We start from the raw sequence: 16,860 nt of genomic DNA, 5'->3' as shown, positions 1-16,860 counted from the left end.
GGTGAGGAACACTTAATAAGTTACAGTTGCAGCTGAACACAGAATCCTGAAGTGATGCCTAGTTCTCTATTGTTTTAGAAACTAGAATAGAGAAGGAAAATTGTCAAAACGCCCCAAAGTCCATGGGATATCATTTTTTCTTCTAATTCAATACAATGTTCCTTGCCTGCTTCCAGAGGACAAATAAGGATTTGTGCACATATGTTACAAAGTCCAAATAAGCCCTTGTGGGGCTTGATATTCACAGGTTTTTTTAACTTCTTCCAAACAACTGTGCACTGCAGGATGATGACATTAAGCTTTATATATTGATTTTCAGCCTCACCAAAATGCTTTCAGACACTCTTATCTTTAGTTGTCAAAATCTTGGGTTCGAAGAACATCCAGTGAAACTATTTTTATCCGAGTTTAAGAAATAACATCAATTTAAAAATAAATACATTAAAATGCAATTTATGTCTATTCCTTTCAATAAATACATTAAAAAGAACTGAGGTATCATTAGAATGTAATAAGCAACTCTTAATCCTCCAACTTTCTAGCTCTCTTGATTTTGATCAGAATATACTTGATAAAAACCAGGGGTTCTTTCAAAAGGATGCTTGCCAACATCAAGAAGACATCTTGAACAAAATAGTCTGTATTTCAGCACACCTCCTCATCACAGAGCACCAAATTATCCAAAAGAGCATAAGTTACATGATTACAACAGTACACGCTACTATCTCTGTGCTTTGCACTCCTCAAAAATGCCATCATTTTTCAATCTATCAACTTTTCAGGCTGAGAGCAAATGGGAGTTGAAAAAAGCAGACATAGCTCTGAGAAGATTAATACTTTTAAAAAGAACAAATTCAGGGATTTTATCAAATCAAATGAACAGTAATAAGAGACATCATTGCCCTGAAAAGCATGGGCAATTTACAAATATTTCCTGAGTGCACGTCGTGTGTCAGGTACTGTTTAAATGTCTCTTGATTTTTAATCTAGCTTTTCTTCTGTCATGTCACACTGCCTCCCTTCTAGTTTTCTACCAACCAAGTTACAGCTATTCAATGTTCTCCCTTCATTCTAAACCTAACCACAGCGTTCAAACAATGGCTCGATTAATGTATACTTCTACAATAACAATTTCTTACTGGGTCAGCATGTTAGAAAACTAGGAGAGAAGGCTTGGCATGGAGTCGGAAGCCCCAGTCTCTGGTCTCAACTCCAGCACTTTGTAGCTGTGTGATCTTGGGCAGGTCACGTAACCTCCAAATCCCGTTTCCTGATACGTAACAGGTTAATGTTATGTATACTGCAAAGGTTGCTGTGAGGGTAAAATGAAATAACATACATGGAAGAGGTGAACAAAGGGCTTGGAACACTGTGGATGCCCAATAAGTATCAACACTTGAATCTCAAAAAAAAAATGTTATATTCATAGCAATTTATAAATATTGTCTCACTAAATCTCTTAATATGTTTATATGGCAAATAAATATACACACTTTTATACATACACACAAATAATACAAAATACCTGAAGGGCCGTAAGGATATTTGCTAAGGCTTGTCCGTATGTGTCATGACAGTGAACAGCAAGAGCCCTGGGTGGGATTTCTTTCATGACACTTTCCAACATCCTCTTCATGCTTCCTGGAGTTCCCACTCCAATTGTGTCTCCCAGGGAAATCTCGTAACAGCCCATGCCATACAATCTCTTAGACACCTATCAAGAAAAGTGACAAGCTAGTAAAACAATGGAAATAAACACACTCAAACCCTGTTGTTCCTTAGCAAACATCATCTAGAAGTAAACATCACAACTAAGATAACTTGCATATCCATGGAAAATGTATATTTTAGTTTTCTAGTCCTTTTCCTTGCTCATTAAATCCCAAGCATTATATAAAACTTTGAATGACATTCCTGTAGTTATCTTTCTCTAATATTCAAGTTTGCCTCAGAATCGTATCTATCTAAGTAGCTACATGTTCATTTATGAAAGTATAAGCTACAATTTCATTTATGGGAGGCTTATTTTCTCAGCCCTTTAATCAAACAGAAGCATCACAGATTTACTTTGGAACTAGTATTTCTCAAGGTGGTCAAGAGATGTCAATCAAGTAGCTTTGTAATCAGTACAGACACTTGATATTTTTGGCTTAAATTTTCTAGCTCATAAATAGATGCTCTTGAGTTTGGTAAACTTTGTGCTCCCTTCAAGCCAAATAACTAATGTTACTTTCAAAGAGCAATATGAATTTTAATGAAGGCAGCATGGTATGTTGATAAAGACATGGCTTCTGGAATCAGACAGGCCTGGATTGAAATCTCAGCTGTTACAAATGCTAGTCATGCGATACTGGGCAGAAGATGAACATTTTGAAGCCTCAGCCCCTATTCTGTAAAATACAAACAATAAAACACCATTATTTAGCATGTTTTCTAAGCCTTACTAATTAATTTTTCAAAATCACAATAATAACGATGAAGTGAGTGTTGACATGTTTGGTTGTGAAAATGAGAATATATAAAAATCACTTTGTGCAAAATCAGACACATGGTCACCCCTTAACTCATGCCTTATGTGTGTCTTTGGTGCTTATTTTACATCAGGTGCTGCCCTAGATGCTGGGATATGATGGGGATGCAGATGTTAAGGGTCCAGGCTCAAGGTATTATGGAATCTGGAGTCAAGTGAGGACAGACCCTAATCAATTCCACTCAGGAATGTGTAAGCACAGCTAACATAATAATTTTGGAACAAAGAAACAGGATTCTAAGAGCATGTAGCAAAGGAAATTGACCTAGATCTGTCAAGCAGGAAGGGCCTCAGTGACAGCCTGAGATAAAGTCAGCATCAACTTGTCAAAGAGGTTGCGGAGGAAGGGTGTGAGAAGAACATTCAGGTGGAATTTCAGGCGGGTTAAATCACTGGTCGGGGAACTAGAATCCCCCATGCCACGGGGTGTGGCCAAAGAAAAAAAAAAAAAAAGAAGGAAGGTCAGATGCAAAGGACAGATGTGACAAGAAAGCAAAAACCAAGGGGGAATGGGACTCCATAAAGCTGGGGAGGAAGGCCCGGGGCAGAGCGTACAAACAGTACACACAGCCTTGCAAACTGACCAGGTTTAGGATTTTGGTTGAGGTGTCTATCATAAGAGCAGTAGAAAGCCTTGACCAAATGTGGAGTAGTGGTGACATAATGGGATTTATGTTTCAGAAAGGCAGTATCAATACAACATCAAAAATAGTTTGAAGGGAACTCAGAAGGGCTACCTAGTCCAGGTAGGAGACAATTATTGGATGGACACTTGGATAAAAAAAGCATAATACTGATTCTCCTCTTCTCCTTTATTTAAAAAGGTACATACATTCAACTGTTAAATATACAAGTCTTTGGAATAATATAGAAAGCATGTAGATGACTAACTGAATTTCTCTCTTCATTTCCATCTGTATGTTTTTGGCCTCACAAAGATAATTAATCACCTCAAAACTGTCTATTAAATGCTGGAATTTCTTAATGGCCACATAGAGAAGAATGAGGCTTCCATCCAAGTGGCTGGAGGAAAATCCTAAGTGTGGGGTCAAGGCAATCCAAGGGCTACAAGAGTGCCAGGGATGCTGACTTAAGGAAGGGAAGTTTTCACATGGAAGAGGCTTGAACATGTTCGAGTATCAGTGGGAAGGGCTCTGCAGTTGCATATACAGGGGAGTAAGAGACAGGAAGGGCTAGAGGTTTCAACAGAGGGAACACAGTCTGCAAGAGTCATTTTGGAAAGGAGACAGGGAGTTGTTCCACACAGGGTAGTGTGGAACAGAAGACCAGGTAAGGTTGCTGGTCATGAATTCCTAATGCTTCCAATCTGCCTGTTCCAGGATTCTCTTCAGCAACACCCTGGATATTATGGAGCAGGAATGCAGAGCCTGAGACTGTGTGTGGTCTGTCCAGAGGTGGCACAAGCCAGAGGAAGAAAAGCAAGGGGTGGGTGTATAGGCAGAGCTGGATTCAGGTTTTGTGGAGTCTGAAGTTATACTATTTTGGAAATGTTCTTTAAGAAAAGAATACATAAGGACTTCCCTGGGGGCGCAGTGGTTAAGAATCCACCTGCCAATTCAGGGGACACGGGTTCGATCCCTGGTCCAGGAAGATCCAACATGCCACGGAGCACCTAAGCCCATGCACCACAACTACTGAGCCTGTGCTCTAGAGCCCGTGAGCCACAACTACTGAGCCTGCGTGCTGCAGCTACTGAAGCCCGCGTACCTAGAGCCCGTGCTCTGCAACAGGAGAAGCCACTGCAACGAGAAGCCCGTGCACCGCAATGAAAAATAGCCCCCGCTCACTGCAACTAGAGAAAGCCCATGCACAGCAACAAAGACCCAACACAGCTAATAAATAAATAAATAAATAAATAAAAATTAAAAAAATAATAAAAACAGTAAACTGATTTTTTAAAAAGGGATATATAGTTGTGAATACAAATTAATAACAGAGCCTTAGAAGGGTCCCATGCCAGCGAAGGACTGCAAAATTTCAGCTTCATAAAGATGCAAACTATTATACATAGGATGGATAAACAACAAGGTCCTACTGTATAGCACAGGGAACTATATTCAATATCCTGTGATAAACCATATGGAAAAGAACATGAAAAAGAATACATATGTATAACTGAGTAACTTTGCTGTATAGCAGAAATTAAATGTAACATTGTAAATCAACTACACTTCAATAAAATTTTTTAAATATTTAAGTTTCATTATTTTATAATATTGATATATCTGCCTCTGTGGGCAATTGTCTTGCTTATTAATAGATGATGGTATATCTTTCACTGGAAACATCTGCAGTTCAAATGAATACACAAAACAGGAATTGCTTTAGCCAAACCGAAAGTTTATCCTGTCTAAAGTTTGATATTCTAACAATCCCATCTTCACTGCTTCGGCACCACATCCCTAAACTTATAAAAATCAACCTTAACAGCAGTGCACAAGAATATGCTATTTCATATACAAGTGAGTTTCTGAGTATAATATAATTTCAAAGACAAGCATTTTGTATTCATTGGTATCAATTAAGAAAAAGGAACAGGAAGTAGAAAATGAACTTCAATAAGTAGGTCCTTAATGACTATAATCAATTGCTGTAAAATTGCTCTGGAATAATAGCAACTTGAATCTCAGCAGAAAGAGCTATAGAATCTCAAAGGAACAAAAACACAGAAGCAGTATATACTCTGATACAAATGCCAAAATACGCAGGAGACAACAAAGGGACAGTACCTGAGCAACCAAGGCAAAGTTTGAGTATATGTGAAAAAACCGCCCCAGAATTCTGATAGAAAGTAGAAAGGATGTTCAATATGTTCTATTCACATAAAAACAAATCAGGTGTTTTTATTCCCTCAAACTTTGGACACCCATATGATAAGAATCAAATGTTAACTCTGGACAGTGATAAGCACTATCTAAGTCTTTAGTGTTAAAATAAAACTATTATCTAAGTGATCAAATAAATGCCTCCCAGTCCATGGCTCTCCTTGGTCTAGTTGTGCAAATGCAATAAACATTAGGAAAAACAGCCTACTTTTTAAAACAGTACACATCATTTTACCATGAACCAGAAAACCAGGCATATATCTTACTTCTGTTACTTTCTGCGGTGTGATGTTTCCTTCATATGGACAGCCCAGGGCACAGGATACATACCTAAATTTAAAATACAGAGCCATATAAATATGCATCTGGTGGATAAGCCATTTCCTAATTTCCAGTTTATAAAAATGAAGAAATAGCCAAAGAGTCATCAAGAAAATTTATTTTACTCTATTCCTTCATTATTATTCTCAGACCAAACAAAAACAACTGGGAACATTTTCAATTTAACTCACATTTTAATTTTTCTAATAATTACAATTTGATATACGTTATTTGATGGCAGATGGGAATAAGACACGTGTTTATCTCGTGAGATTGCTTAAACTATAGCAATACGTGGCATTCAAAGCAGAAAATACCAGTGAAATATATTGTTTTATTTCAATAAGTATATACATTCAACTGTTAAATATTCAGGTCTTCGGAATCACATAGAAAGCATGTAGATGACAAACTGAATTTCTCTCTTCATTTCCATCTGGATGTTTTGGCCTCACGTAGATACAGTCATTAATCATCCCCAAACTCCCAGAACTGATCACAACCTCAAAGTTCACCTTGTTTATCTCTCATGGGGGTACCTAAAAATCATCCCCAACAGAAGAGTGTCTAGTCTATGTTTAAAAGGCTCCAAATAAAGATATTCCATAAGCTTCTTCAACAATTTAATATAAAAAGTCAAGCCTTTCTTGCAAGGATGATGATACATTTCCATCTTAAAGTATGAAACTAGAAAAAAGCCTCCTTTAGCTATTTTCAGCTCAACACCAATCCCATTTTATTAAAGTTTTCTCAGAGATTTTACAACACTTGTATTAAAATAATGCACCATGTGTCTGATCATCAGGAATGAAGCAATTCACATGAGGGAGAGAGGGGTTGTGGGGAAGAAGGCTGGAAACCGTGTTCTTTGGGCCAGAATATGAAAGGCTTTAGATAGCAAGCCCTTGAATACTGTGCCATGGAGCTGAAACTTTGAGATCCCTGAAAATTATTTTGAGACATTCGTATGACAAGATCAGGTTTGCTTTCCAGAAATGCAACTCTTCATAAATTCTGGAAGTGGGTACCAAAGATGCAGGCAAAAACATGAGCAAAGATGATCCCATGTTTCCTTGATTGAATGTATATATATATATATGTGTAACTGAATCACTTGGCTGCACAGCAGAAATTAACACATTATAAATCAACTATACCTCAATTTAAAAAACAATGTTGTCAATTGGAAGATACACTAATTTCACAACAGGTTTTGGGGTAAAAACATGAAATATAGATTCAATAATTCAATACATATTCATTGATCCTAAAGATATAACCAAATTTCAAAAGTATTAAAATGTGAATAAAAATTGGGTTTTGGAATTAAAATAACTAAGCAGTTCCATAAGCCAGGCAAGCAGTTATGAGGACAGAGAAGGAGAAAAAGAGGATAAAGTCAAGTAAAATTTGAAAGCCTATGCTGGACAGGAAACTCATCTCTCTGCTCTTTCAATCACTATAATTTGAGCTTAATATTCAAATAATTTGTATAAATTTACTCAAGATATGCAGCAAAGAAAATGTTCTTATGTGAACATAGTACTGGAGAAGGTGGCAAGGGATGAAAAAGGATTTTTTTTTAACATCTTTATTGGAATATAATTGCTTTACAATGGTGTGTTAGTTTCTGCTTTATAACAAAGTGAATCAGTTACACATATACATATGTTTCCATATCTCTTCCCTCTTGCATCTCCCTCCCTCCCACCCTCCCTTTCCCATCCCTCTAAGTGGTCACAAAGCACCGAGCTGATCTCCCTGTGCTATGTGGCTGCTTCCCACTAGCTATCTATCAGTTCAGGTACAATGATGATAATGTGTTGAAAAGAGAAGTACATTTATTCTGAACCCCAAATATCTAGATGTGATTAAAAAGAAAGTCCAAGCTATTCATTTACATGCAATCCCTCTAAATGCAAAAACAAAAACAAGCAAAAGAAACCCAACAAATGTAAGACAATATAAAACAAACAAACCTCTCTAGCATTCTCTTAACTGAAAAGTAACAACCTGGCTATAGCTGCCCCTTTATGCCATGACCCTAACTCTCTCTATGTGCATTTTCACTCCCTAGAGTTTTCCCTCTGAGTCCTTCCCTGGTCTATGGTTGGCCTGGTCTTCATTCTCCATTGCATGTTATCTTCATATGTTCTTCTCCACCCTTCTTTAACCTATTCACATGTGGGGCTACTTTCTGTAAAGTGAATGCAATGGTTCTTAACTGTGCTCATTAACTGTATTTTAACACTCGAAAACAGAGGTTGGCAAGCTAAGTCCCAGAGGCCAAATCCTGCTCATGGCTCTTTTGCAAATAAAAATTTTATTGGAACAAAGCCATGCCCATCTGTTTACCTATATTCCATGGATATTTTGCATTATAGCAACAAAATAGTAGTTGCATCAAAGACAATCTGACCCACAAAACCTAAAATATTACTATCTGGCTCTTTATACAAAAAGCTTGCCAACCACTTGTAAAAAGTGAGGGATTTTTGTGAGTGTGAAATGGCCTCCCTCATGATGAGAATAGGCTACCATGTCTGCTTTGACTGGTGGCAGAAGTCAGTTTCTAGACCTCTGCACTTCTCTGACAATCTATTACAATGCTTCTCAATCTTGACTGTACAGAATCACCTAGGGAGCTTAAAAAACAAAACAGACACTGGTGGGTAGGACACACTCCAAACCAATTAAAGCAGAAACTCAGGGAATAGAATCTAACCACTAATTATTTTAAAATAATTTTCAAAGTTCCGTTAAGCTGCCAAAATTGAAAACCACTCAACTATTAGCAATACTTCCTCACCTGGATTGTTGGATTGACACCCTTATGTAAAAGTGATGTTACACAGCCATGAGAGTATCTAATCTCAGGGATTTCCTCACTGCTACCCCACAGCATCTATCTTTGATTGGACCCACAGCATTCACGACATTTATCCATATTGAATTGGCTGGTGGTTGATTTCTTATAGACCTATTCCAAATAGTTTCTACTCTGCTGAAGCTCTGACCTGCAACCTCTCCATTTCTTTTTTCTTTTCATTCCTTCCTTCTGGCTCAATGTCCATTTTATTGAACTACAGCCTTTAGTAATTTTTTCAGCAAGGATAGACTTTTGCAGACTACTTTGCCAACAAATGGTTTTATTTCACTTTTATCAATGTATAATAGTTTGGCTAGGTATGGAACTCTAGGTTGACAGGGTTTTTTTTTTGCCATTTTGAACATATTATTTCACTATTTCTCATCTCAGTTTTTGCTGATGAGAATTTTTCTGTCTAATGAAAATTCCTTTATTTTTATAGTAATTTTTTCTCTACTGCTTTAGGATTATCTGTTTATACCTAATATTCTACATTTTATAATGAGTATGTCAGGACTTGTTATACTTCTTCAATATTAACATTAATACTTTTGTTCTCTTCTAGAAAATCATCAAAGTACTAGTTCATCAAAATATCTATTTTCCCTGTTTTCTCCTTCTGGGAATTCTATTAGGCATTCTCTCTTAATTTCACTTTCAAAATTTCTATTATCTTTCTGTGTTTCATGATTGAAGTTTCCTCAAATTCTACTTCCAGACCACTAATCCTCTCTTCAACTGTAATCTGCTGTTCAATGCGATTATTGTTTTTAGTTAACACATGTATTTTTCATTTCCATTTCTTTTCCTTAAATCTTCATTCTTTTTTCCATAAAGACCTGTTCTTTTATTATGTTCTTCCTTTGCCTTTATAAATAGGTTAAGCATTAATTTACAATATCCTTTTCAAATTATTCTATGTCCTTCTTTTCAGTGAAAATTCTCCTGCTTTTTCTTTTTCTTCTGCTTATTTTTCTTAGGATAGCTTGTTTCCTCATGTGGCCTGTAATTTTTACCATTAGTGCGTTTTCATGGTGATTTCAGTTTCTGTAGAAGGTCCTGAAGTGACAGTCCTGGTTATTTTAATGTTCCTATAAAGGATATTTAATTTCCTTTTTCTCTTGCCTTGCAGACTTTACCAGTTCCCAGGCAAATGCCTACCTTCATTTCTCAATTTGGGTTTCCACAGTACTCATATGTCATAAATCCACAACCCATAACACTGGCACATATTTCAGTGACTTTGCACTGGCAAGGAAGTGCTTCCAGGCTCCAAGAACACTCAGTTCCAAATCCAGTCTTAGAAGAACACCTATCTTTTCCCATATAGATTTTAAAATCCCATTTCCAAGCCACCAGGGATTATATCTGGAATAGATACCCCCGTGTGTTAGTGGCATCAGCCTGCATTCTTACCACACTTTCTTTGATGAAATCTGAGGACTTTCTTTTCTTTTCTGAGCTTGGCTATATGTTTTACAAGTTGTTATATTTATGTGTCTGTAATGGGAACAGAAAAGGGAGTCTCTGTATCAGCTCAGTCCCCTATAGTCTCTCTTCCAGGAACAAATTCCCAATATTCTTATGAACATTACAAATCGATTGCTTGACACATTCACATGGCATATAAAGCTCAATAGATCCAAAATGATGCTCATTCCTGTTTTCCCCACATTTGCCATTAAAAAAAAAAAAAGATACAGTCATTTTCAGCCACTAAATCACTTGAAGGTCAGCTTTGAGAACACGTTCACTAACCAGCATTGGCTGGTTCTTCCCTCCAGGCTCTAGAGCATATGAGCTCTGCCAGCGCCAGGCCACATGGACAGAACAGTACCCAAGTCCCTCCCCAGGGTGGTCACAGACGTCACCTAAGTGCCCTCCTTGCCTCTAGTCTCACACCACTCCCTCATTTGCACTCCAATATCTGTTGCCAAAATAATATTCCTAGAGCATATTTTTACACTCTGAAAATCCTTAATGGCTTGCCATTGTCTACTGAATAAATTTGATATTCAAATTCAGCAATTTGTGAAGACTCATCTTTCTACCTCTCTTGCATTTCATGGCCTCAAAAGCTCTTATTACAGTAAATATAAACTTCTCCCTCTTATCCAAACATTTCTGGAGATTTCTCTTCACTATGCCTTTGCTCTTTGTAGATTTCCTACCCTACCTGAGGAGGCCATCATTTCTGATTATGTTTCCACATTTTTACCCATTTTTAATGATTTCACTTTATTGACACCTCCATGAAGGCTTCTACAAATAACTCCAGAGAAATTTAATACAGTCTTAATTTGAACTTTCATAGGATTTATCTGCATGTCTCTGAAAGTACTTGGCTCTTTTGACCATATAATAATTATCTCTATACATATGACTTCCCCAGTCTGCTGGGAACTCTTGGAAGTTAGGCTTTTTTTCATTTTCATTATTACACATAGCATCACAAGAGAGCACACTATATAAAACAATATTTCTTGAATGAATTAATGCAAAAATATGTTAGTAAAGATGTCATTTTAACCTTCTGAATAATTTCTTATGAAATTCCTAATCTTTACAATCAACGTATAGCCAGATTCAGGTTCTTAACATTCTAAATTCTGTAGTCAGAGATGACAGCACATATTTGGGAGTTCAGACTTGGAACCATGTTTTAAACATTACGTAGGATGACAGGGTAATGCAGGAATCACCAACCATATTAAAACCAATTGTACTAAAATTACAATAAACTCTGGATAGAAATGTGAGTTGTTTTATTTTTATTTGTGCTTGCTGAGGCCATCTATCAATATTATGCAAAATCATGATAAAATATAAAACAGAAGCATTCAAGCTTTTAACAACTTTACCTAGCAGAACTGAATCATGAAAAATAACCTACAGTTAGGCCTTACTCAGGTCTACCTTCCCACAATTAGCCCATGTTCCTCAAACCACCCTGACATAAAGGAACCAAAAGACTGAGTAAAAGCCTTCAATAAATATCACAAACACTTGGAGTGTAGTCAACCACTGCTATCCTCAGAAGAGAAAAACAATGCCAAGGGTGATGAGATGAGATGACATGTAATGTCAATTAAAGGTAATTAAGACATTTAAATATAGGAACAAGTTTGATGAACCCATGAAGAATATATCAACCTACAAACAATATAAAATAGCATTCCATTATTAACAAGCCACTTATAAATAAAGTTGAGAGTCTATCATGCACTTATCTCTGTGGATGATATAAGAAAGAATGACCTTCCCTTGGTCTCAAAAAGCAATTCTGCTAAAATTCTCCTTTTGCTCTAAAATGCAAATTTCACGAGAAATGACAAAACACATTCTTTGCTCAAAAGCTGTACGTGAAGGCTATTAGATGTTACTTCACAAACACAACTTACACATATTAACTGTAGCTGGGTATGTGTTATCTGGCAGACAGCCGTGACAGAATAATATGTGAGGCTAAAATAAGTTGAACTCAAACAAAACATATGTACAAAAGAAAATAGTTTTAACAGATGTCTCACTATTAGAGTTTCATGTGCCATATTTTGGTAGATGATGATTTGAATTGCTCTTCCACACCAATGCAAAGGCCTCAGTTTAACAGTAGAAATTGGAAAGAAACTTTGACCAATAAACTGTCCACTTATAGGAAGATGGTGCCATATATGCAAGTGAGTTCCACTGGGATAGATTACCTGATGGAACACATTTGCTTCATCAATGAGAAACACTGCCTGCCAGTCACTGTGTATTTAAAACACTAAGCCCTAAACAAGGAGGATCATTATCTTACTCAAGAAGGCTGCTATTTCAGGATCAGGATCCATAATGACATTTTGCATGAGGCAGGGGAAGGATAGAAAATACATGTTCACACGACCTAGATGGTTTGGCTAACAAACAAGTAGGCTGCAAATTCTTGAAGAAACGTGTTGAGTTACAAATTCTCTCTCCAAGGGAAATCCAGTGAAAGCTGACCATTTTGAGAAAGAACACTGAGCCCTGACTTCACAGCTGTTAGAAATGGTTGCCATTTTAAAGGCTAGAAATTATACAGAGTTAGGCAACCAGTCAAAAATAACTAAGCACAGGAAGAATTTCCTAACATTGAGGGTCTTTCCTCAAAGAAATTGGTCACTGATATAAATGATACAGAATTTTATTTTATTTTTATTTTATTCAGAAGCATTTAAAAACTGATTGGGTTTTCATTGGTTTTGTATAAGAAGAAAGTAGGTGATGAAGGTGACAATAGGTGAAGAGCTATATAAAATATGTACCTTAGACTCGTTATGGTTCTATGAAACCCTGATTCCTTGTCTCCTCCAAAATATCTATTAATATTAATCACATTGCAATATTAATCATATTGCAAAACATTATCACATCCTAAAACTGTCTTTGTTTTTCCATACCTAAATGTTATCTGTGGCTGTCTATATTAGTTTAATCGCTAATTTGCTTTTTATTCTTCCTTCTCATTACTTTGTATATCTACTTTTTCTGGGAATTTGAGAATAAATTCAGCATTGACAGTTCATGGTGAAATATTTTTGCAATTTGTATTTTTTTTAACAGTGGGTGAATAACTTTGTTTGGCTCCTAAAAATGTTATCAGTTGACTTCTTTCAAAATTCAGTAGGCTCAGACTTTCAGGAAGTTAATCATGGATCAGATCATTCTAGGCCATTTTATAGAAGAGGCCTAAGATGTTATCATGTAAAAGCACATTGCTTTGATATGCACACCTGCTGACTTTGTGAATTTATAACATGTTTATAAGCATCTAATAATGAAATGAATAAGGCACCTTAGAGATAGTTTCCTTTCTAAATTAATATTTTCACAAGAGTGAGCATGTGATTCTTGTGACATCATTAAAGAGAAGCTGATACTCACTTCAAACAAAAAGGAATAAAACCTGAATGCCTGAATTGGGGAATTGGGATTGACATGTATACACTGATGTGTATAAAATTGATGACTAATAAGGACCTGCTGTATAAAAAAATAAATAAACTTAAATTTAAAAATTAAACAACAAAAAAAAAAGAAAAAAAAAACCTGAATGCCTTACATGATAGATGAGAACACTACTTCATATCAGAGGGATTTCAATTTTAAACAGATTTTGACAAACCAAGGGATAATTCTTTCAATAAATGCCATTGATAAAAAGAAAGAAAGTGATTAAATTTATAACAGGCTTCTATTTTTCTCTGTCTTTTTAATGTTTTAAAAATTAAACAAATAAGAGAAAAATAACCTACATTTTTAAAACATATGTGAAATACACACACATTAAAGAATGAAGTCCAAATTGTAGACATTTCATTGCTCTCTAACATACACTGTATGTGCAGCAGTAGTTAGCTGACTCTGCATTTTATGTCAACGATCTGGCACCATGTCTTTCCCCAATGTGTCCCATATGTTTCATAAAGTTCAGAGCATGTATAAAAACGTGTACATAGGCATATGTATGTGTGTGTTTCTGGGAGGGGAGGAAACAAACAATAGCCTTCATAATTTTAATAAAAGTTGCTATTTAGAACATATGAAACTTTACTGTTTTTATAGAAGCTTAAATGGCTTTAGTGAGCCTTTATAAAATGTGTCCTGCCTCATGGCCTTTAAATCTGACAGCAGCTGGCGATATACATTTTCTGGGTGATGGTCCATGTTGATGCAGCTGTTGCCATAGTAACACTGGCTGGAGCATCTACTTCAGATTCAACTAGTTGAGCATGGCTCTTTCTCTTAAATGAGTACCAATGACCTATGACTTTTAATAATGAGTACCTACCATCTAGATTGCCAGTGAAAATAGAATCTAATTTAAACTCTGTAAAAGTTTGGGAGAGAAGATAATTTTCAACTGCACAAATAGTGAACTCATATCCATCCATCCGAAGGCATAGCTCTAAAAATGACTAGTGTTTCAGAAAATCAAGGACTTGTTCTCCAAAGGAAGGAAGTCTGCATTGGAAAACATACATCTGTCTACAGTATAACTACAATAAGTCTCTGATGTACTTTCACTGATTTCATTTGGCTGTGGGTGAGTTCTCATCCATCTGCACTTCTGTACTCTTCTTATCAAAGCCTGAAAAACTTCTTAGGTTGTAGCATGGTTAGAAGTTTCTTTATTGATAGGATAATATTAAATGTTCAGCAATCAGTATTAAAGGGGAGTTAGGGTTTCTATTAGCCTTATTAAGTTACCTATTCTATTTTATAAAAACTAAAATGATAAAATTTGTTATTATATAATTTTTTCACATCCATCTTTCAACATTAAAAAAAAAAAACACTTCCCATTTGAAGCATAAGCTTACATGTACCTGACTTCTTAAAGTTTTGTGTTTTTTCAACCTTCCAATGTGAATTACTTTGCTCCACATTTAAACATAAATTGAAATAGAAGAAGAGCATCTTCATTTTTTCCTTTCCTTTAGAGGGAAGAGAGACAAAGCAACTTATGTATGTTTGAATTTAGAAACTTAAAGGACATCTCTCCTTTTTGATGGTGGTTATGTAACTTTTGCCTTAAGAACAGACATCCTTTATTTTCTGTCTATGGAAATACATTATCTTGGTTTTTAAACTTTCTTGCATGCCCTCTGAATGTTATGTATGCATGTCAGTTACAAAAATATCTTTATATATTTAAAAAGTCATGTTGGAAATTTATTAAGGAGAAAGGAAAAAGAAGTTTAAAAAAAGGAAGCAAACCAACAAGATAGCTAACTATGGTGTAATCTAATTCTACTTGCTCTCCAAATGACCTTGGTTGAATTCCAATCCTTTTCTAATCCAGTCACTCCAAATTGGATCCACTTGTCTTTCTCATTAATGACTGAATCTTTCTTGCCACTATGAACTTTGCTTACTTCAACCATAGGAAATACAACCGGCATCTAAGCCCAGTGACAGCACTCAGCCTTCTGTTACAAACACTATGCATTTTAATTTATGATGATACAGCATGTTTATCATATCTCCATAATTATAAAAATAGAAAATTAGCTAATGTCTGAGAAACAACTTCTTTCTTAAGTAACAGCGAATTTATTATACATTTCACAGACATGGGCCTGAGTATAGAGCCTGTTTGCACTAGATGCTCCCCTGCTGTCCTGGAAGCAGACAAGAACCAAACCAGTTTCCTCTCTCTTCTCCTTCCCCAAATAATTTTGCATTGGGGGTCACACAGAGAAAACCTGGAAGTCAGCTGTTAAGGGGAGGCTGAATGGGTGGAATGATGGGCCCAGCGTCCCAGTGCAGTTCTCAGTGTTACATTTTACATAATCTATTGAATTTCTGTACAATATATTCTTTGAAGAAAAAGCATGGTTCTTAAAAAAATTTTTAAATTTGGAAACCACATTAGATGATTCCTTTCCAAATGTTACTATGAGTTCATAACTATCTATCCGCTTACACTAGGCTGAGATCCAAAAATGGCTGCATTTGGATAATTTTGAATTAATAAAATGAGTAACAATGTCAGTTGCGATGTTGGTCCCTCTGACCTCAAATGCATGACAACATAAGGGTTAGATACGCCCTCATAAATTATCAGCTGATATTAATGAGGTAGTTATAGTAATAAGTATATAATCATGGCCCTGATCACATAAGATCAGGGTATAAATAAGATACCCTATGTATATTATTATATGTCATAAAACAATGTCTAGATAGTTCATAAAGAGCTTTAACAATTGATGTTAATGAACTAAATAGAATTTGTGGGATTTCATAAGTACCCTCGTGTTGGAATATTCATGTGTCTTGCAGACTTAACGACCTCCTCAAACTTCTCCATACTTTCTTCAATAGCACAGTTAATATTCTTCTTGCTAAAGGGTTCAGAGGCAGCACCAAAAACAGAGATCTCAGTGGCTCCAGCAGCAACCTGAAAAATACAAATCAAAGGCCAAAGCTAGTAATTCCAAAAACATAAACAAGAGCAGCAGAAGCAATGTTAACTACTCTATAAAAGAATACTTGAATTCTTTAACATTCTGCTTAAAATTTTAAATTAGATTTTTCTCAACTTGCTGCATACACACTTTTGAAATGTAAAAATATTTTATGATAGCACAATAATTCCACAAACTACAACACTCATAAATCACAGAATATACAATGATGATGTTCCAATTTAATTTTGCCTTTCCTAAAAGTTATCCTCAGTAATATTTTAACCGTACTTATGGAAAATACTAGCACCGCAATGAAATCTCTTGATATCTATGGAAAACTTTATTTTTACTTAA

The 16,860-nt window shown here is 35.8% G+C and overlaps 1 protein-coding gene across 3 annotated transcripts in view; it reads right to left on the bottom strand.

The window, feature by feature from the left end:
• Positions 1–16,860, bottom strand: part of HMGCLL1 (3-hydroxy-3-methylglutaryl-CoA lyase like 1) — a 144,091-nt gene that overhangs the window by 50,195 nt on the left and 77,036 nt on the right. For 2 of the 3 annotated variants that reach the window (XM_065885296.1, XM_065885298.1), the window contains 3 exons: positions 16,348–16,496; positions 5,643–5,706; positions 1,526–1,714 (listed from right to left, as the gene is read on the bottom strand). In XM_065885296.1, the coding sequence (XP_065741368.1) occupies positions 1,526–1,714; positions 5,643–5,706; positions 16,348–16,496 (402 nt within the window). The remainder of the gene's footprint in view (positions 1–1,525; positions 1,715–5,642; positions 5,707–16,347; positions 16,497–16,860) is intronic. The other variant, XM_065885299.1, reaches the window with a different exon arrangement.

Source organism: Phocoena phocoena, chromosome 10 (assembly GCF_963924675.1).
Source record: "Phocoena phocoena chromosome 10, mPhoPho1.1, whole genome shotgun sequence".
Taxonomy (NCBI): Eukaryota; Metazoa; Chordata; class Mammalia; order Artiodactyla; family Phocoenidae; genus Phocoena; species Phocoena phocoena.
This window is presented reverse-complemented; position numbering and strand designations above follow the sequence as displayed.